The 22,198-nt window shown below is 44.3% G+C and overlaps 1 protein-coding gene across 1 annotated transcript; it reads right to left on the bottom strand.

Annotated features, from left to right (window-relative positions):
• Window positions 1-7,808: 7,808 nt before the first annotated feature.
• On the bottom strand, window positions 7,809-20,550 carry acsbg2 (acyl-CoA synthetase bubblegum family member 2). Its single transcript, XM_037469684.2, has 15 exons — window positions 20,355-20,550; window positions 17,350-17,485; window positions 17,055-17,158; window positions 15,798-16,069; window positions 14,660-14,748; window positions 13,783-13,903; window positions 13,490-13,570; window positions 13,253-13,402; window positions 12,614-12,790; window positions 11,868-12,049; window positions 11,081-11,323; window positions 10,791-11,008; window positions 10,458-10,597; window positions 9,791-10,037; window positions 7,809-9,267 (listed from the first exon to the last, which is right to left on the bottom strand). Exons 1-15 carry the CDS (start codon window positions 20,359-20,361, stop codon window positions 9,149-9,151), a joined length of 2,286 nt encoding a protein of 761 aa, XP_037325581.2. The 5' UTR covers window positions 20,362-20,550; the 3' UTR covers window positions 7,809-9,148.
• Window positions 20,551-22,198: the final 1,648 nt, after the last annotated feature.

Raw genomic sequence — 22,198 nt, forward strand, 5'->3', positions numbered from 1 at the left:
CCCCCCCCCCCCCCCCCTCCTACTTCCTCGCACTGAAAGCTGAGCCCTGACCTCCTACCAACAGCCCCCCCCCCCTCCCACTCCATCTCTCCTCCTCCCTTATCCTCATATTGGCGTTCATGAAAGGGCTCGACTGCTCGTGGAGAATCACTCCTAAATTGCCTTCTAAGTGGTGGGTAATAGGGTGGGGGTGGGGGGGGGGTTCAAAAAGACGTGAAAAAGTAGCCATACTCCCAGAATCCAAAAATGAGGAGAGGAAAAAAAAGGGGGGGCCAGGCTTTTTTACATTTTATTTTTCTACAAGTGCATTTTGTGTATTTATTCCCAGACTGCGGTAAAGAAACCTGTGAGCTATGAATGTAAATTGCTTTTACTTTTCTATGGATAGCAACAGCCCCACTCTAGTGCCTTTTTCTGCTACCTGCAGTGTGAAGGGGGGGGGTGCACTCTGTTAGCCATGGTTACACAGATTGAGATCCCCCCCCCCCCCCCCCACCGCCCACCCAATACTCCCCTTGAGGAAACAAGTGTTATACAGGTGATATAAACAGATGCCTGAATATCCAGTATTGTCTTAATAGCCTCCACCCCTGCTTCTTTTTCCAGTGTGTCTGTAGGCTGATGTTATCCGTGGCATTCTTATCAATTAACCCCTCGACAAGTTTTAAGACCACGATTTGACTCCTATGGTGGCCGTTTTTTAATGTTCCTAGTGTTTTTAAGAGGATGCGTCGGGTGACTTGTAGTTACATAAATGATGGCTAGTAACGGTTGCTTCGGCTGTGTCGTGTGTTCCGTGAGACGTTTGTCGTTGAATAGGCGATCAAGCGGTTCGAAGCATTTGATCCCATGAAACCAGGCGCTTGAAGAGCATCAACAAAGGGCACGTGGGCAGACAGATAAGCTGAAGAAAACCCCGCTTGTGTGTTCTCTCCCTGATAATCTGAGCTGTGTCTCTCAGGGGTTCTGCATCAAGAGCAAGATCAGAGGGTTTCATTGATCACTTCAACTCAAACTGACCGATCCCACAAAGCCGGCTTGCTTTAGACCTCTCAACCTTTCAAGAATTACATCAAATCACCTTTAAGCAATTAATAATAATAAACTCACTTCACTTTACATGCAATCTATATCGGACCTTTACGATATATTTAGTTTTCTCTTTCAACTTCCAATCTTTTATTCAAGCTAACCCCAGATTCCCAAAGCAAGGTGAGCAGTGATTAATGTTGATTAACATTTAAAGTTGCTTGTATTTTAAATTATTTAATAGATCCAGAGTAGTCTATTTTTCATTAACAATCCAGTGTACAACTCAAAAGAAGATGGAGGGACTTCAACAGTGTTTCTATAGACGTCAACGTGAGGACCATGACCAAGTATCGTTGCTATGGTTACATGTCATCTAGTATGTCAAATACTTTCCTATAGAACAATGATCAATAACTAAGATGTTTCTCTATCTCCTTGCAGAAGTAACAGTGTCATTTAAAAGTTAGTCTTTTTTACTTCTGCACTGACCTTTCCTCAGAGAGGTCAAACGTTTTATCTTATTATGTAAACAAACTCCACCCTACTTTGGTTAATTGTGTGTGAACAGAACCACGAGCCAGCCGGGTGAGACCGGTTTCCAGGGTCACCGGTGTGTTGTGATGCAGGAAAACCCCAAAGAAAGCCAGAATGAGGTGAACTTGCTTCTTGATTCAGGCCCCTGTTGTGTTAGTTCCTGTGGCCCCTTTAGGCTTCACACACACACACACACACACACACAGCAGCCCACTGTGGTATAAACCTTCCATGAGCAATTCCCTCCCTCCCCCTTTTTTCTTCTTTCTTTTCCCTTCCTGCCAACAGGGTTTTTTATTCTGACGCCTCGATAGCTTTAACCCTTTTTCTGTTGCCTGCGCTCAGCGCCATGAACGCACTCCCTCTCACTGTCAGCGCTGTTTGAGCATGGAAACTGTGTCTCAAAGAGGAACAAAAAAAACCCGGATTCCTGCCGCCTTATGTGCCCTGCAGTAACCCCTCCCCCTCCCTCCTGCCCGCACTCCTCACCCCGTCCCACCCCACCCTCTCGAGGTGTGCCTCCGTCAACACAACCCGAGCACCGAGAGTGAACTTTGCGACTGGTGTGCGTGCATCTGGGAGTGTGTTTGTCAGCGATAGGAGACGTTTTAACAAACCAGACTTTCCTGTCCTCTTCTGTGCATCGATGTGGGAACTTTTAAGTCCTAGTTCATGAACTTTGACCTTTGACCAGGCACTCATTCAGTCCCTTGTGGTGGTTGAGAAAGGGAGGTTACGTGGGGACTCGAGAGGAGCCCTACTGTCAATGTTTTATTTATGGACCTCTGCACTTTTGGCTGTGATGACTTCAGTACTTAAGTAGTTACCTGAACTGTATTTTTAAGGATTTTATACAATATTTACATGCAATACAATATGAATTGATTTTTTTTTTTTTCTGTCATTTTGTTTTCTTATTTAATTGTCATTTTTTTGGCATGATTTGTCAGTTATTCACAAAACAAACATTTCTGGGTGTGAAACGTTCTGAGGGATGTTCCCTTAATGTTTTGTGTGGCTGATCACCAAGAAGCAGGTGCAGGGGACTGTTTGCTGGATGAGCTAAACTTGAGAACAAGTCCATTTGTTTCAGGGAACTAAACCTTTCTGCTAAAAAACTGTTTTTTTTCTGTCCAGTGGGGATTTGAGTCTTTCTTTTCTACTCCTTCATTCACAAACAAAAATAGGCCCAACATTTTGAGTTATCTTAACTTGGGCCTGAAGAAATGCATCATAGGAAACAAAGTTGTTGTCAGCACTGCTGCTAGCGGAAGTAAAAATGCCGTTCATTTCATCCCACGGACAGTGTTGCATTACTCAGAGATCGAGCACTTTTGCAGCATGAATCAACTTGAAACTCACACCATTCAATCATTAAGTCCAAATGATTTAAATACTGCGTTTGAAAATGTAGTGAACTTCAACTCTGCGAGGTGAGAAACTTACAATCAGTGGGCATAAAGTTCCATCTTGTGCACTGCTAAACGCAGGCAGAAGCGCAAGCTGATGCTTTTGGGACCACTGATTGTTTAATCTCTTCAATACGTTCACTTTTGGGTCCCTTTAAGGAGGAATTCTGCCAATGTGACGCAAAATGAAAATTTACCACCTATTTTAACGGGCATCTTGAATGAGTGTTGATGTTAAATGTAATCCGTTAAAGAAAGAAATTCCCCAGTTTTTATTTTAATATAGTTCCCTCCGGCTGTGGTGCCGTGCCGGCTGTGCCTACATGTACCAGTATGCATTGCACTTTAGATACGGCTGATAAATGAACAAAATAATATTGGAAATTACAAACATAGTCTCCTCCAAACCGATTGGTCTCGACTCATCGCGCTTCACCCACACCCGAACACTTTAAAACGCATCAGATCCCACCAGCGTTCCAATAATCATCAACGCTCGTCCAATTAAATCCTCAAGCCACAAAATGACATGTGGAAATGTGCCCCTCCTGTAGCTGCTCTTCCCCTCTGCCTTGCCAGCGGCTCACTGAGACTCCAACTTCGTCTTTGGCGAAAAGAAAAAAAAACGATTCTCTCATCAATAATGTCTTCTGCCGTCACATTTTCGGACACGGTTTTCGAGGTCGCAGCTCCGTTCTCTCCAACGGCGCCACGGTCACATCACTGGATGCAGGAAGAACACATTTTCCAAAGCGCTGCAGGCCTCTTTTTTTTTTTTTTTTTTTTTTTTTTTTTTTTTACTCAACTGTGCCTCGATGTGGCGCCTTCTCCATTGCGATGACTGCTGAGGCTTATGGGTATTGTAGTACTCCCAGCCGCCTGCCAACCAAAAGGACCGATAGAACACGATATCTCCTGAACTTGGGTTGATGATTGAAACTGGTGGTCCTAATGTAAACCACTGTAACAGTTACATTTTCCCTTTTGTATCTATGTGGAGCAACATTAAACACCGAAAAAAAGTGCAAATGGGTGTAAAGGCTGCAGAGAAATACCCCCTGTCCCGTTTACTTTGCAACCCTTTGCTGCTTTGTTGGAGTGGAACATTTCAGCTGAGACTATATTATATATAATATGTGTATAATACAGCAAAGGTAGAATATCTACTGTGTGGATCTTTAGAGGATGAGGAAAAAGCTAAACCACAAAGCAGGTGGTTGCAAATATGTGTTGGGGGGGGGGGGGGCATGTGCAGATGGGATGTATCCTGTGTCAGTGGTCGTCATGATGTGTCTGTGACAAGGGGACAGGGACATGCCTGTATTTATAAAAGTTTTTTTTTTTTTTTTTTTTAAGTGGGGGAGAAATGTCTGAAATGTGTTTTCTCATATGTGGTCCAAGAAGAACAAACTGGATGTGCTGAATAATTTGGTATTTTTTGAAGAAAAAAAAACTTGGCATTACAATGCCACCATGTGGCCATAATGATGCAAGTTTTTAACGAAGACAAAACATTGTTATTTTACTGTTTTTATTTTTAAATCATATTATTAATAAAGTCATTAAGTACTGTTGTCCATGCGTGTGTCCAATCATCATTGACCGCCGTGTGACCCGGTCACGAGTGCGTGTGAAGGGTTCACGTGACGGTCATGTGACGGTCAATGCAGTCCGCCGGGTTAAAAGGACACGCAGCAACAATGCTCACCATCCATTGAGTGGAGGGACATTTATTGGCCCCCCCACTGGTGCAATTGGTTTGTGCTTTATTGAACTAATGGTTGCTTGAATTAGTTTTTCTGTTGAAAGTAAATATATTAATTAGGGCCGGGACTTTAGCGCGTTAATTACGATTAATTAATTACAATGTGAATTAAGATTAATTAATTACACAAAAAATAACACATTAAACATTTTTTACGCATTTCTACACTTATTTTTTGCACCGCGGAACGTTTCTCACTGGATGAGTTTCGGGGGGACCGATTATACTGGAGCACCAACTAGCGTTCATGACTTCAGACAACAACAAACCACAGTGAACATGAACGAAGAAGCTGACGAGACCGTGTCGGGTGGCCCCGTGAATGGGAAATCATCAATATTCATCCTTCCTGCATTGGTGAAGGCACAAGTGAGTTGAATTTGAATGTAACAGAGAATTGGAGGGTGGATGCACTAAAAAGGGTAAACAAATCTACACCCTGTGCCAGACTGTCAGTTTAAGGTTGTGCACAGGATGCCCTGAAGTAGACAAACATGTGATTGTCTTGAAAAATGCCCTCAGAGGCTGTAATAAGTTTCATGTCAGTGTGGCCTTCTCTCCCGTCAAAAAGGTGGAACCCTATAGGCTACGTAGCATGGCTAATAAGCAGAGGTGTGGACTCGAGTCATGTGACTTGGACTCGAGTCAGACTCGAGTCATGAATTTGATGACTTGAGACTCGACTCGACAAAACGTACAAAGACTTGCAACTCGACTTGGACTTGAATACCGATGACTCGTGACTTGACTTGGACTCGAGCCTTTTGACTCGAGAAGACTTGCTACTTCCCATGAAAACTGGGGGAAAACATTTTCACACCACCGCGCCGCCCTGTTTATCTGCATCTGTCAAAAAAATGTGCGCCACCTGTATGCAGGGAGCGCGCGCTGCCTGCACGACATCCAATCACTGCAGTCCATTTGACCGTATCAACGAGACAGCTCGTTCATGGTTACAAAAATCGGGATTTTTGAACCCGGATTCAGACTCCGATGGAAATCCTCGCCAACATTATGTCAACGTCCGTTTTAAAGTAGTGTAATGAGCTGAGTTAAAGTTATTAGTTAATCAGTTATGCAGATGTTGCATGTGTTCACGTTACCAGCTGTAGTTACGCGAGACAACCCGAGTTTTGGGGGGCCAACAGTGACCGAAGTTGAGTTGTTTTATATAAATAAAGCCAGTCATCGCCTCCTTATTTACGCTGCAGCATTGGGGTGAGCGTTACAGTACTATAACACAGTCACAGTCGATCCACCATTACCCTTCCCTACGTAGTCTAGGTCTGTGAGGCAGCGCACCATCACCCAGGGTTCCCCGTCCCCACTATAATAAAAGGACTCGAAATGACTCGAAACTAAAATGGTACGACTTGTGACTCGACTTGGGACTTGCTTCGTCTTTGACTCGACTTGACTCGGGACTCGAGGGCAATGACTTGAGACTTGCCTAACAGTGACTTGATCCCACCTCTGCTAATAAGTGCTAAAAGGCTAAAGCAAAGCAATTAACATCAAATTCAATTCATCAGCAAAAGATTCTTCATCATTCTTGACCATGCCATCATAACTCAAGTGAACGCGCCTTGTGTTTTTGCATAACCCCTAGGGTTCACTTCTCAGAAACAACCGTGGGGACAATGCCCCCACTACTACCTCCGCGGTAGTGTGCTCAAGACTTGGCACGAGCGGGATTTGAACCCACTGGCGGTGCGCACAGAGGCTTCTGGGCTCTAGCTTGCACCCCTACACTACCAGTCCTGGTCACATTTTGGCAACTTTGATTCTCCTATTTAACCTTGAGCATGTGAGTTAAACTTTAAAACTCTTTTAAATGCTATTTTCACATCTGGGCTTGAACCCACAACCTTCAGGTGCAGTGCAGGGTCTTATGTCAGCAGCTCTTCCACTGTGCTACTTCACCACACACTAACCAATGATTTGTTTGTTGTATTTAACCTTGAGATTGCTACTCAAACCTGAAGTAAAGCCAAAGGCTAAAAAACTAAGACTGGGCTTGAACCCACAACCTTCAAATGCAGTGCAGGCTTGTGGCAGCAGCTCTTCCACTGTGCTACTTCACCACACACTAACCAACCCTTTGTTTGTTGTATTTAACCTTGAGATTGCTACTCAAACCTGAAGTAAAGCCAAAGGCTCAAACCCAAGACTGGACTTGAACCCACAACTTACAGGGTAAGGACAGTAGCTCCTCAGCTCTTGTGCTGCACTACCTCACTATGCACCAATTAAAAGTTTGTTTCTCGTATTTAACCTTGAGACTGCTACTCAAACCTCAAAACTCTTTCAAAGCAGAAGTGATGTCTGCATGAAGGGCCAAGAACCCACAACCTCAGACACCAGGTTGGAGCCTGCAGCCCTTCAGTTGTTCCCTTGTGCTATTCAAGCACATGCCTCATTGTGTCCGTTTCTCATATTAGACCTTGGGATTGTTTACTAAACCTCAAAACTGTTTCAAAGTTTACAGTTTGAAGCCCTGACTGCAACCAAACCCTCCTTCTGAGAGAGCAGGTTTGAACTGAGGATCCTCCACACTTCAGCCTTCCTGCTATCTCCCTGCACTGTTCCACCACACACCTGTTGATGCTTTTGAATCCAACCTCAATTCTCATAGATTCTCAGGCTGGAATCCACAACACAACACACTTGTCTGCTGGAATTGGTTGAACAAAAATAAAAATCCATGTGAAAAAAATTACTTCTCACTGTTCTCAGGTCAAATATTTATGCAATTAAAATGCGATTAATTTCGATTAATTAATTACAAAGCCTCTAATTAATTAATTAATATTTTTAATCGAGTCCCGGCCCTAATATTAATATATCAAAGCAGTAATATGAAAAGAGGTAACGCCGTCAGTGTGTGTTGCTGAGTGTTCCTCTACCTTTCGCAGGGGTACATTGATGATTCAGATAAATAATTAGAAATATATTCAACAAATCGATTCTATTATAGTATAATACAGTTTCATTGCTCCCATTGAAGAAAACAAATTAATTTCATTGTATTTATCAGGCCTCACTGACAGAATAACGAGTTCAGCACATCAGGGAATTCAAAGTTTTATTCCGTGATCAAACACCCAACATTCACACGTCTGTAGCCAGAAACATGCATGCATCCTTTTTCTCCTTCATGAATATTTCTACATTTCAACCCTGATATTCTCGACTAGTTCTTTCAGATCAGGTAAATCCAGACACTGGATCACCGTCATTCCTTATTTAACTTCATACACACACATAATAATGTCTCTGTTTTTATACCCTGAACAAGTTCCTTTGAGCAAACCATAACCGCCAAACCCGCCTTGACTGTGAACCACCTAGAGTACAACAAATACCTAAGATATGCTCATTATATACAGAATTACTTCATATACAAGATCAGCTCTTTGGACTACAAACTCTTTCACTTCCTTTTTCAAACATTTTGTTCAAAGATGTTCGAAATGCCTTCGAGGGCAAAGTCTCTGGATCAAAACCTTAAACATGTACATTTATTTGCACGAGGGATGGCAACAGACCAGTCGATATACTTGCCATTGAAGCTGTATATAACTTTTGTACATTTTCCATTCCAAATAAGTATTTGTTTCTTTGATTGACTGCAAATAATTCCGCATAAGATTTATAGCGGTGCTTAATACATGTAAAAAATAAACATGATGGTGTAGGCAAAATATATTTACAATATTCCACAAAAAGTACATAGGGGCTTGACATAAAACATTTCAACAGAAGCAGGCAGCTGAGTCTAAGAACAACAGAGAATGACCTTCCACTTCCAAAAGGGAAGAGATATGGCTTCAATGGCGTCTTCACAGCATGAAAAACAAAATGTGGCTGCTAAGCTATGAGATGGAGATCCACACCTCTAACTGCAACTACCTCTGGAGAAAACATTGACTTTCTTTGAAAACATATAAAAAATAACAGACAAAGACGGGAAAACGACCAAATACATGTAAAATGCCAGAAAACATTTGCATAGGATTGTTAAATTACAAATGGAGTCATTTGCCCATGTAAACTTTGGTAAACCAAAAATAAATTAAGAAAAACACATTGAATAAGAAATAAATCTTTAAAAACATTCTACCAACTTTTTGGATTCGGCCACTGATCTCAAGTAATGCAGCAAAATAAACCTTCCTCACAAACAGCTGCTGCTACTTCATGGATCTGAGATCCCGGTTCCTCCCAGCAAACAGCTGACCTCCACTCATGGACCGCGGAGCGATTCCACGATGCCTCCTCAGATGCAACGGAGCAAACGTGAAACCGAGACAGAGCGACACAACTTTAAGGCAATCAAAACATTTAGACAGAAGAGTAATGGCTGGATTAATGACTGCGACAGTCTGAATGAGGAGCTGCTTCGGCTTCATTTGGCAGGCAGCGGAAAGTCGGGGCTCGTTGGAGTCGCCAGCTCCTTATAAAAGCTGTCGATCTGCTCCTTGTACATCTTCACAACCACCGGCCTCTTCAGCTTCATGGTCGGGCCTGAGGAGGAACAAGTAAGGAGTCACGTGTCACTTCTGGAAACCACAGGTCAGACTGGAAAGGATTTAGTCCAAAAGGTGGGTCCTACGTCCTGTGGACCTCGTCTGCATCAACCACTACTGTATCAACGGTACACATGATTATTGTATGTCAGTATTACATGTGAGTCACTGCTACAATCTGCTGCTTTCTAATTTAAGTTAATGCATTAACTTAAATTAGGAATTTGGTTCATTATATCTTTTGTTGTAATGCTGTAACTAACAATTGATTCTAGTTAACAATTGAATATATGTTATTTTTTAATTATTTTTGTCATTTTGACTATGAGGTCAGAAAATAGTAAAGATGTCCCTATCCGTGTGTTAGAAAAGTCTATTCGTACTAAATCACTATTAACGTCTTTGGAATTAAGAAAAGTAATACATCTACACACGACGTTTATTTGCACTCTCCATTGTGAACACAACACTCTGCAGGTTTCACAGACACATCTGTCCTCTTCGTCTCCCGTCTCACTCACCCAGCTCTCCTCCCGACACGGAGAAATCCCGATCCAGAACGATCCACTTCTGGATGCGCTGCGCGTTGGAGCTCGCCTCCTTGTTCACTCGGTTGATTCCCTCCTGAATGGCGGCGTGGATCGCTTTGTCCTGGCCGCCTGCGATCGTTGACACTTTGGTGGCGTCGCTGCCCAACTTCTTGCAGAGCTCAATGGCTTCCGGTGTCAGTTCGTCCTCTGGTTCTCCCGACTCTGCGTTTAGCTGGCACTAGAGAGAAAAACAGTGAAAAAGTTCCATTAAACCACTTATTTCTTTTAAATACATGCCAATCATTATTACAATTTGGACTCTGTTTTCTATAAAGCCCTTTAGATGGCATCTCAAAAGCTGCATTCTTATCAGTTCAAACATGATATGCATATTGGCTCCTGTTGAGATTAGATCAAAAGTATTATAAGATGTCTCCAGGGCTCAGATGCAGAGTCGCTGACACGTCATTCTCCATCTGATGTCCTTCCCCGTGTCCAGCAGCCGGTCACATCCAGCACACATCTCCTTGAGTTCAGCTCATGGCGTAACCATTGGTCCCTTTTCTCTTTCGATGGGTTATACAATAGCGAGACTATTTAACATCACCTGGTTTCTCAGGGTAACACGAGGACACGGCATGAAAATAAGAGAACTCACCTTGATGGTGAGCAGCATAGAAAGGAACTTCCTCTTGTCTCCGATCAGCATGGCATTACTAATCAGCGGCACGGCCTCCTTCACAGCATCTTCGATGGGAACAGGAGGGATGTTCTCTCCTCCCGCAGTGATGATCAGCTCTGGAAGAAGATCCCAGTTAAGTAACAAACTTTACTGATAACAAATGTTCAGAGGCAGTAACAGGACACTGAATCCACGTTTCCATTTGAGACAGTAAAGGAGAAGAGTCTTCATCTTTCTCTGGATCCAGTGCAAATCCACCCGAGTGTTGGCTCACTCTGAAAGGAATATATGCGATTAGAAAAGAAGCACCTTTAATTCTCCCGGTGATGAAGAGGAACCCGTTCTGGTCGTGTCTGCCCAGGTCCCCGGAGTGCAGCCAACCCTCCGCGTCCAGAGCCTCCTCCGTCTTGTCGGGCATGTTGATGTAACCCATGAAGACGTGACGGCCCCAGAAGCACAGCTCCCCGTTCCCTTCCTCGTCTGGGCTGTGCAGCTTGGTCTTGCACCCTGGGATCTCCTTGCCACAACTGCAGCACACTTGGGTTCAACGAGTGGGTTCTGATTCGTTTAAAAGGAAATGGAAGAGAGAAAAATCGTACCTGGTGAGCTTGAAGGCCTCGGCGACGGAGATTGTGTGAGGTCCGGTGCTCTCGCTCATGCCGTACAGCTCGTACAGAGGGATGTCCAGGCTGAGGAAGAACTCCAGGGTGTCTTTGGTTATGGGAGCAGCACCAGTGTAGCACCTGCTGCAGCGGTCCAGGCCCAGAGCCTTACGCACCTTTTTGAACACGAGCTGTTTGGCTATTTTGTAGCTGATGGGCGTGCGGCCAGCCGCTTCGCTCCTGAGAGAAGACACAAAACCGCACAAAAGACGAGACACAATGTCATTAGAACATCTGGAGCAGAGGTTCTCAACTGGTTCTGGCTCCAGGACCCACCATCACCCCTTGATGACGAGCCGCGACCCGAATCGAGAAACATTCTCAACTTCTCAAATTTATTCAAAATCAAATTCATAAGCTGAATTTTATAATTTATAATCAGGATGTTTAATTATCCTAAAAACCCAAAGTGTCCCCCATATCAGAATGGTTTGACCCGACCTGGCACACGCTGCTGAAAACATGGACGGACGAGCAGGCAAATAAAACGACACTCCGCCGCATTAAAAAAGTCCCTTCAAAATAAAATCACAGGATGATTTTTTATTTTTTTATTCTAATTTTTATTTTAGGTCCGCGACCCATTAAAAACCCACTAGTGGGTCGCGACCCACCAGTTGAGAATCCCTGATCTAGAGAATAGCTAGTGGTTTGATAAAAAAGAAAACCCAAAGATGTAAACAGCACTTCTAAATAAAGCTTTAATTTAATACCCCATACGTACGGATTCATTTTGGTCAAATTGGTCTGCAGGCCGACATCTTTGGCCCAAGAGGCCAGTTTCCTGCGAACAGTTGACGATTTGGCTCCGACCGACTTCATCTTCTCCTGCATCTTCTCCCAGACACGCGGGACGCCCATGAAGGCCGTGGGACGCACTTCCTTCAAAGTGTTTACCAGGGAGCCCTGTTTTAGGAAATAAAGCGGAAATGAGCAGAAAGGCCCCCCCCCAATGTCCTTGGGAACTATTGCATGAATAACAAATGAGCTTTTCATGTCTACTGAATCACACCCTCGGGACATGCTGATGAATGCATAGGGGTGGTGAAATGATGCAATGAAAGGACACGTTATGGCACATGATTAGGCTTCAAAAGGCGACCATCACTAAAAATCATCCTTTCCGTTTTTTTATCCGTGAAATACCCTCCTTCCCAATTTTAGAATCTTTAAACTCTCCCTAATCATATTTTATGAGAACTGCATTTTATTGGGCGCTACATTTATTTTTATTGTACATTTCACTTGCTCAATTGCAAACAAAAAGAATCCGTGTAGAGAAATTTAGACATTGTCTGCATGAAAGGAGATATACAAATTCATATCAACGTCGCAAATCTGATTTAAATCAAACAAACTGCATGAATGACAGCTGCTGTATGAAGTTCTTCCCGTTTTATCCGAAATCTGTGCCGTTCATGATGGGCCACGTTTCATGTGTTTTTGTACTAAAGACCACTCTCATCTCACCTTCAGCGCATCCGGCTGGGCAAAGTGGGTCGCCCCTCCGACCCTCATGGTGACCCAGATGTCGACCATCTGAGCAGCGATGTGGCTGAGCGGCAGGTAGCTGACCACAACCTCCTGGTTCTGAGTGGCGTTGGTCAGACTGACGTGGCGGCCGGTGGAGAGCGCGGTCCACGTTATCTGAAGGGCACGCAGAGGGCGCCTTTATTATTTCACGTATGGGAAGTCGCATACAGACATGCTCCATGCAAGATGAAGAGAAGAACAGTGAAAGTGTTTGTTAACTCCCATAAGTTAACTCCATCTTAGCTTAATCTATAATAATGATTCAGATTTTTATTTGATTTATAACTTGAATCCGCAAACTAAGTTATCAAACTGTGAGATGTAGAAGTTCTCTTTAGAGTACTTGAGGTTACATTCCGTCACATCATTTGTCCACCTTCATTGTCTTTAACAACAAACAAAAACAGAGCCAAGTAAATTCCTCGAGGTTCTCAACTCGAACCGAAATAGAAACTTGCCCAACAAGCCGTGAGCTGAAATGTGAAGGTCTGTCAGCTCCATTTGCAAGTTTCACGTATAAGTTCCAGGAGTCAAACATGTGACCCGTGTCTATTTCCAGGGGCCCGTGTGACTCACGTTGTCGTGGCTGAGCATGACTCCTTTGGGCTGGCCTGTGGTGCCGGAGGTGTAGATGAGCGTGCAGCACTGGTTGGGCTTCTGGCCGGAGATGATGTCATCGAGGCGCGCGTCCGGCACATCGCGGCCAAACTCCATGAAATCCGCCCACTGCCGTGCACAAACCAGACCACTTAGACCAGGCAGGTTTAACTCAGCTCATTTGTTTGTGTTTGCCATGAACAAACTGTGACTTACGGAGTACAGATTTGGTCTTTTCTCTTTCACTTCATCTTTGTACTGGACGATGGCTTTCAAGTGTGGCAGCTTGTCCTCAACCTTTAACAAAGAGAACACAATCCCACATAAAGCCGACTATCCTTGACAAGTAGACTGTAATATTCATAACAATTTAATACATACTGTATTGTTCAGTCTAAAAAGAAACTGTAAGTGAAATGTTTTAAATTCACTTAATAGAAGAAGATTGTTGCCTTTTTGCCTGTCCTGCATTCATAGATGTCTGCATACACAACTCATTCTGATCTCACCTGAAGGATTTTCTGCAGCTGTTTGTGATTCTCCACCACAATGACGTTGGCCTTGCTGTTGTCGGCTACGTACTGGCAGGCCTCGGGAGAGTTGGTGGTGTAGATGCCAACAGCAAACCCGCTGCAGCGGAGCCAAAAGAAATACTCTCGCAATCAGATGTCAATCGATACCATTGCAGTGATTAAGGACCAGACGTAGCAGCGTTCCCGGCTTTCCACCGAGTTAAAAAGACAAAACATCTGATTTGGCTCTTCAGGTTTGACGAGTTAACACAGTCCTGTTGTCACGCGTCACCCAGCGCGGAGCAGAGCGTGGGAGTCTGGGATGGACGTACCGCACTCTGCATTCTCATCATAATCACAGATCAAATGGGGCAGAAAACCCCAATGTCACAGATGTGTGGTCTGGTGAAACACACACTTGACTAATCAATGGCTTCTGTTATTGATTACAAATTTCAGCTCATTTTTGCTTGCTGAAGGAAGCACAGAGTTTCTGTTGGAGGCTCAAACACTGCAGGTAACTTAGCTTGTGATCTGCCTACAGATCAGGAGTTGAAGAAGTACTCGTAAGGTACAAGCATAACTTGCAAATCGCCATGGTCATTATTAATGTGCTTGGTTGCTTTCAACTTGGAAGTTCATCCGCCGCCTGTTGGGCGCTGTGCTTTCACCCGTTATTCAAGACGTCTCAGCTCAGAGGCCACGTGCTGATCCACCGGTCCTACGCTGCGATGAACTCACTTTTCGAGTCTTGGATCACACTACTCAGCTGTGGAAGACATGCGCACAAACAAGAGCCCAGAGCCGGCAGTGACAACGGGAGTGAGGGAACCCACAGGTCATCCAGAATGACCAGCTGAGAGAAGAAGCTCACCCAGCCAAAATAGCGCCAATGTCAGAGATGAACCACTCAGCCGAGTTGAAACCCAGGATGCCGACGCCATGGTAACGCTGCAAACCAAGCTGTGAAAAAATAAAGAACAAGCTTTCTGAGTATATCACAGAGATGACATTTTCATTCTCTGATTCCGTTTGTAATTCAGCAGGTACGTTGAAGGTAGAATGTAATCTGCTTTTTGGTTGTTTGTTTGGACTGCTTGCTGTTATCGGGGGATTTTAGGGTCCCTGCAAGTTTAATAGAGAAATTATATTCTCACACATGCACTGAAATCAGTCCAACTACTACTGATACGTAGCGCTAAAACCATCCCACATAATACTGTAATAAGAACAGAGGGAGCCAGAGAATTCAATATGAATATTTATGACGACACAATTTATCTAAAATGTTGCCTCTTTGCAAACCTCTAAATAATTTGAACTGAAGCAGAGAATATTTGGTCTAAGTGTAGATTCAGCTTTAATTCAATGGATATAACAAAACAAAAACACCACATTAACAGTTTAGGCCATTTTTACACAGTCGTCCCCATTTTCAAATGCTTGGAAGTGATTGGCCAACTGTTTGCCAGACGGTTTCATGGCTTGGTGTGGCCCGTTTTTCCAAGTCAAATTAGGCAGATACAAGTTCCAGAGTTGATTCAAAACGTTATGTTTGCATTTGGTAGCTTGGAGCACTCAGCATGCAGAGTGAAGAGGGGTCAGTGTCAGTGAAGGAAGCTATTATCAGGCCCACAGCAGAAAGATAAGGATGGGACATTCTTAAAAAGAAGGAATTACTGGCAAGCCCATCGACACCAAAAGGCCCAGAAGAGCATGGAAAACATCTCAAATAGATGATCGCAGCGTTCTTTCCTTGGTGGACAAGTCGCCAATGAAGAGACCACCGCATGAATGTTACCGCTGATGACAATGAGGGACAGGAAGGTCAAATTAGACTTTGCCAAAATGTCTAAAAAAAAGCCTAATCAGTTTCGGAACCAGATTGTTTGGACGGATGAAACCCAGACCAACATGTTCCAGCTTGGAGAAGGAAAGCAACAGCTCAGGATCAGAGAATGTGGGAGGAAAGTTGTAGGTGAGCAGAATTCATCATAAGATAGAACAACTACCTTAAGAAAGCTCTTGGCAGCTGCGCGGCAGCTCTTGTAATATTCTCTGTAGTTCAGGCTCTTCTCCTGCGCGCCCTCCTTCCAGCTCAGAGCTTTGAAGTCGCCAAAGTGCTCCACAGCCGAGGTGAACATCTGGTTGACGGTCAGAGGGGTCTCGGCAGCCAAGCCCGAGTCGCCCATCCTCAGCCTCACCTCGGCGTCGCCCCGTGACGTGCACAGGCCGAGCCCTTCTGCCGCTGCCACCGGAAGGGAGTTCGGTCGCTTGGTGTTCACTGGAAGAAGAAAAAAAAAACAAATGAGCAAGGAAGTTGTTGTTTGTTGAAACGGGCAGAACTAAAAGGTTCTGCTAGTTCCTCTAGTCTGTGCAAACCTCCATTTATTGCACTGAAGGAGATGCTACAAACCCTCTGGTGTTACAATAAAAGACACACAGGCACTTTCTTCTGATTAGACTGTTCTAAGTTTCCCAAGTAGTAAATTTCTCACCATCACACCAACGGTCTTAGAGGAACAAACGTTCTCACAAGAAGGAGTTAGATAGTAAACAATTATTTTAAAAAAACACACAACGTGGCGTCTAATCTTTTTGTTAACTCTGTATGCAGAGATCCATTTGAAAAAGATGAATGAGAACAAAAGAGATAACGAAAGGACTCGGTCTGCAGAACTTCCTGGTTCCACACGGGCCCTCGTGGTGTGCACACCCTGCTTAGTGCTCCGACCTCACAAAGTGAAACCGTGGGCTTCTTTTCATTTTGTCTGATCATCGAACTGCCATGTTTCTTTTTATTTATTTGTAACCATGTTGCAGTGAGTGGAGAGGTCACAAATCACTTTGATGGGTACACAATTAACATTATGGATGTTCATTTTTCACCAAGAACGAATAGTATAATAGTAAACACAGATGATGACAAAACACAAACAGCTAAAGTTAACATAACGTGTAACAACAAACATCACGAAAGTACTCGTGTCAGGATTTTCCTTCTTAGAACACAGGAAGGAATGTCAAAGTTCGCAGTGGAAAAACCAGGCAGGAAAAGGGAAGTCAAGTTGCTCTTTTGAAAGAATGTAGAGTTCGGCCCACTTCCTCAGGGGAAAGGGTCAGAGAGACCTCGGCTTCGACTGCCAATAAACCTCCCAGTGGATCCGCCTGCGTATTCCCCACCGCCCCCGACAATGTTAAGAGTTCAGGAAGGGACAGAGGACGCTTTGAAGACACCGTTGTCTGGTGGCTTTTCTTCAGCCCCTCACCTGTTTGCGCGTTGGAGGCCTGCTCAGCAGGGACCTCTGGAGCTTCAGCCTGTGCACAGATCTCCTCCTCTCTTTCCCCAGTGGACTCTTCCTCTGAAGACTCACTGAAGACGGAGAAAAGGGAAACACGTTTCACTTGAAAACGGACACTTGTGCAACACACACTTCCTAACCACCACCCCGAGGCATCACGTCAACTGGAGACACGACCACATTCACACCGACAGGGATCCTGTAACTCAAAGCTTTGGCGTCCCGGGTGTGTTTGCGGGGGGGGGGGGGGGGGGGGACGTACTTTGCCGCGTCCACGGTGCAGTCATCCAGGGAGGCTTTGCTATCGCGTGCACCGCGGGACGTCTCCATCAGGCCGCCTGCTCGGGGAGGCTCCATCACCGCGGCTCCAGGCGTGGCAGTGGGCTCACACGTGGTCACTGAGAGGGGAGCACAGTACATCAAGTCGAGGCTTTTACAGTGGATGAATGAGATGAACAGATACAGTCATGTGTGCATACGCAACACAGAAAAAGAATATCTCAAAACTGTATCAGGTGCATCTGCAAAAAGGCAAAAGGTGTAATGGTTATTTGTGACAGTGAGTCTTCTTTGTAGAATGTATCCTAGATTGGTTACTTATTCAGAACATCACCTCGGGAATAAAATATTTCTTGGCATTGGCAGATATGTGACTGAGACAAGGAGTTTTCTGTTGTAAAAATTATCAATAATTTGAAAGGTACGTTATAGCTGTGGACTCGTGGCTCAATATGCGATGAGCAACGACTTCTAGTCTGTGTCCATTCTGGGCCAGGAGCTTTTCATCTGGCAAGGAGTCGATACACTTTTTTGTGATAAGATACCTTTTAACGTCCCTCTTTAAGAAGTTGCTCTCTTGGTCTAATTGCGACGCAGTAACGACACCGCGTGAGGGCCGGGAGCGTCTCGTACCCACAAGACTCACACGCCACTGCTGCCAGCACCAGGTCACATTACTTTATCCAGCACCTGTAGTTAAGGTTATATTTGCACATCCAGTTGTATTTTTGTGCTCTTAAGCAGGTTTCAGTGTCCAAACGTGATCTAAACTTCCTCTAGATTCCTCTAAATATGACGACGAATGGTGACTGTACACAGCTGAATTCATACAGATCAAATATGTAATTTAAACAAATGAATATCAGCTTGTAGCTGTTACAAACTGTTTTTGTTTACACGGCCATATTTCTTCACAAAACTTGGCTGCTCGGCAGAAGTTTTGGGCTCATACGAAGCGAAGCAGAAAGAGAACATTGTCCTGCTGCAAATAACGCATTGGGTTTCATTGGCCTTGGTCAACAAAACCCAACATCGCCATTGGCCGACCTTATCAATAACTAATATATATATAAATAATGCTGTACCATTTACATGGTTTTAGTGTCAGTTTCATTTTTAAAAGGGCTGGAGGGAGAATCCTAATCTTTACTTATTACCTCATCACGGGCAACACTTTCGAGCCCCCTGAACAATAAACCATCGCCGCGCCTCCAACACCAAACACACACCTCCATCATTGTCCCTCCCATTCAAAACCCTCAGTTTGATGGTTCACAGGTCTGAGCCTCTGTTTGCTCAAGAGGGCTGAAAAAATACATACCAGCAGCCTATTGTTACAGCCGCCTATCATGACCAGAGAGTCGAGGACAAACGGGCTCCAGTGAGGTCAGGGAGCAGGAAAAAAAATAGCTCCACACCTTCAGTTTAATGAAAACAGGTGAAATGGCATTTTCCATGTTCGAACATGGCTTACCAGCATTCCTGAATTTCTGCACTTTAAAAGAGACTCAAATCGCCAGCAGAATAAAGGCTTCTTACTTCCAATACAGCTGCAGATCCCTCACGACACAGCTGTCAGGTGATGTGAGGCTCAGATGCAGTGGACTGCCGTGTGGTTTGGGCAAGCACCATGAAACCAAAAATGAAACCCTAGCCTTGTTTGGTATCAATTTCAGATGTGTCTTAGATGTTGGGATCAAGGGATTCCCCTTGAACTTTTGCCCCCCCCACCTTTTTTGCCAGGAGATGGTTTTGCTTCAACTTTTCTGAGCTTGAGTAATTCAGTATTTCCAGTACAGATTAAACTGCTGATGGATTCATTTTTGTGTATAGTCAGCAAAGTATGAAAAAGCTAGAAAGGGGGATTTCTTCTTTAAAACACAGTGCAAAAAACAAGTGTATCAAATTTACAATGATATTATACAGAGGAAAACAATGTACTTTACATCACAGAAGCTGGAGCAAATATTTGGCATCAAAACAAGTAATTGATTCGTTGCCAACAGAACATCTGCCATCCAACACATGTACAACATGTACTCTACTCCATCTAATTCAATCTGCTTTCCTTCTATTCCACCACAGTTAATGCCACGTATGAGTCCATTACACTGGCACTGTGCAAACTGACATCATGGAATCAGGGGAGCATTATGAATGTAGCAGAGTCTGCAACAAGAGCAAACACAATGAGGAACGTGTACCTTTTGAAGTGGTTGTCACTGATTAATGAAATAAAGAGCGCACCCTCTCGGCCCAAGACCCAAACGAGCCTGCAAACTTCAGTTGGGTTTAATCCCCCCGTCAAGCGGTTCAGACAAAACCCAGCCCCTCCCTGCTGACCCTCCATTGTCATGCAAAGTCCCCCCCCCCCCCCCCCCCCCACCTCTTCCCAGGATGCCAACCATCTCCACTTCGCTGTCTGGACCCGATGGTTCAGAACACAACAACATGAGACGAACCGGATATCAGTGAACCCGTCCCGTGGAGGCCTCAGCAGCCCGTGCGCGCGCCGCGCTGCAGGCTTTACGCGGCACGGGGTGCGTGGTGCGTGGTGCGTGGTCACCAGCATCCCCGACACGCAGCCCGACACGTCAACATTTAGCACCCACTTTCAAATATGTGCACGACTATGCGGGCCGTAATGAGGCAAACGAGGGGGACGTCCTCTGACGGATGTGCACCCGCCCGATGGTCGGGTCACACCCTTTTACACCCTTTTACAGATGGCCACATGTTGTAAAGATCCTTTCCGTACAGATGACACACATATTGTGTATCATGTGACATCTGAGCTCAAATCGTGGTACGAGTGGATTCTTTCGTTAAAACACTGTTAAATACGAATGTATTAAATGTAAATCATACATCTGGTGTATAGAAGGAAGGCGCTTTCTGCCTGTTTCTCACCGACTACACATCAGCTACGGTTACATTCAATCACGGTTACATTCAATTTAAACATTTTTTTTTAAATGAGCTACTCACGTTGCATTTCAGGAAAATAAATATTTGTTCCCCCGGTATTTATTTCAGATTTTCCCTGAAATCCCCAGTCTTATCCGTAGAAAGTGCTGTCCGCTTAGCACACAATAGCCACACCAGCGCAGTGTTTGTACGAGTCGAGCAGCATATCATTCATTCTCTAACAGCAGCCGGCTCGCTCCATCCCGCCCCTTGAAAAAACCCCACCCAGACCAGGCAAGCCGGCTCCCCCCCCCCGCTCCCCCATCCCCACCCTTCTCCATCACCGCTAACCAACCTGATTGGTTCATACCGCTCACACCACACGATCCATCTTCCATATAAGGCCACGCGGTCCTTACGAGGGGGGGGGGGGGTTAGGGGGGAGTGGCTCAGAGAAGGCGCACACACACTTGACAGATGAGACTATAAAACTCAAACCCATCCCCCTACGCAGTCCCTTCCCTTCACACACACACACACACACACACACACACACACACACACACACACACACACACACACACACACACACACACACACACACACACACACACACACACACACACACACACACACACACACACGTTGCAGCCGTGCCGGGTAACTATCGGTCGTTTGAAATGCAGCTGTGCTGGTTTGACTTCATGACTTCCCACTGACATCCGTCTTATGCGCCACAAAGATGCTGTGACCTACATTATTAAATATGATTTCCCCCGTAGAACATGAGGTACTATTATAGATTCAATTACCTTGCTCGTTAAATTGGAGCCAAAAAGATTGATCAATTAGTCTATGAAGAATAATTTTTTTCTTCTTAAGTGTTTCAAACTGGTTTTCATAATGCTCGCTGAGCTGAAACTACTGATCAAAATATCAAAGTTGCTTACTGCATCACATCAGGAATAAATGAATTCATGAACTCCTTAGAAAATAAACATTCTTTGATTAACAGAATTTATAAACATTTTGATAATTGCAAACATAAAACTGTTAAAAAAATAAATTTAGTCCTGAAAGCACAGATCAGTACTCAATACAACAAGTCTATCCTGTACTTCTAGTTCTTCTGAGACCAGATGGGCAGGGTGCTATTACAAAGACAGCACCTCTGATAGAGGAACCACTCACAAAGAAACACAGGTATCGGCAATGACTGCACTTATACAACTCCATAAATACAGGTGTAGTTGTTCCTTTTCGTCTCAAGGTTGTTGAGACTAAAAGGAATTGCTTATACACAATTTCCTCTCACCCTCCTCCTCCAGCTTTCCATTGGTCAGGAGGTAGAAAGCACATTTCCTACTAAAAGTCATTCGAATGTGTGATCAAATTATCCCTGATCGTTTGAAATGTGAAAGCTGTCTCGTTACTCAACACTATATCTGATTGTAACAATTTATGTATCTACTCCAAAAAATATCTCACGTGCACAGATGCTTACATCACTACACCATGGACAGATCCGCCTCAGCCAATCGCCGTGAGGAACGAAAATGCAGATCCAGCACAGCGTGACACTCGGAGGCGGGCTGGTTCAGTACAACATGCTACTCATGCGCAACCAGCAAAATGCTGCAAGATGGGTCTGGTGCTGATGCGCGCTGTGCAGAGGTTACAGGCGGTCGGTGACATCCTCCTACTCGTCCTGCTGAGGCTGTAAACCAAATCTTTGCTGTTTGATCATATGTGAAACTGCAATGACTACACAAGTTATCCAAACATACAGATTAGGCCAATCATTCAAAAAGATTTCTTATTAGTGTCATCTACAAAGATGAAAATCTGCATGTTGACGTAATCATTATGATAATAAAGTTTGTGACTTTATCTAAGAAAGAACATATTTGTAATATCAATTATAG

The sequence above is a fragment of the Pungitius pungitius genome, chromosome 7, assembly GCF_949316345.1.
Source record: "Pungitius pungitius chromosome 7, fPunPun2.1, whole genome shotgun sequence".
Lineage (NCBI taxonomy): Eukaryota > Metazoa > Chordata > Actinopteri > Perciformes > Gasterosteidae > Pungitius > Pungitius pungitius.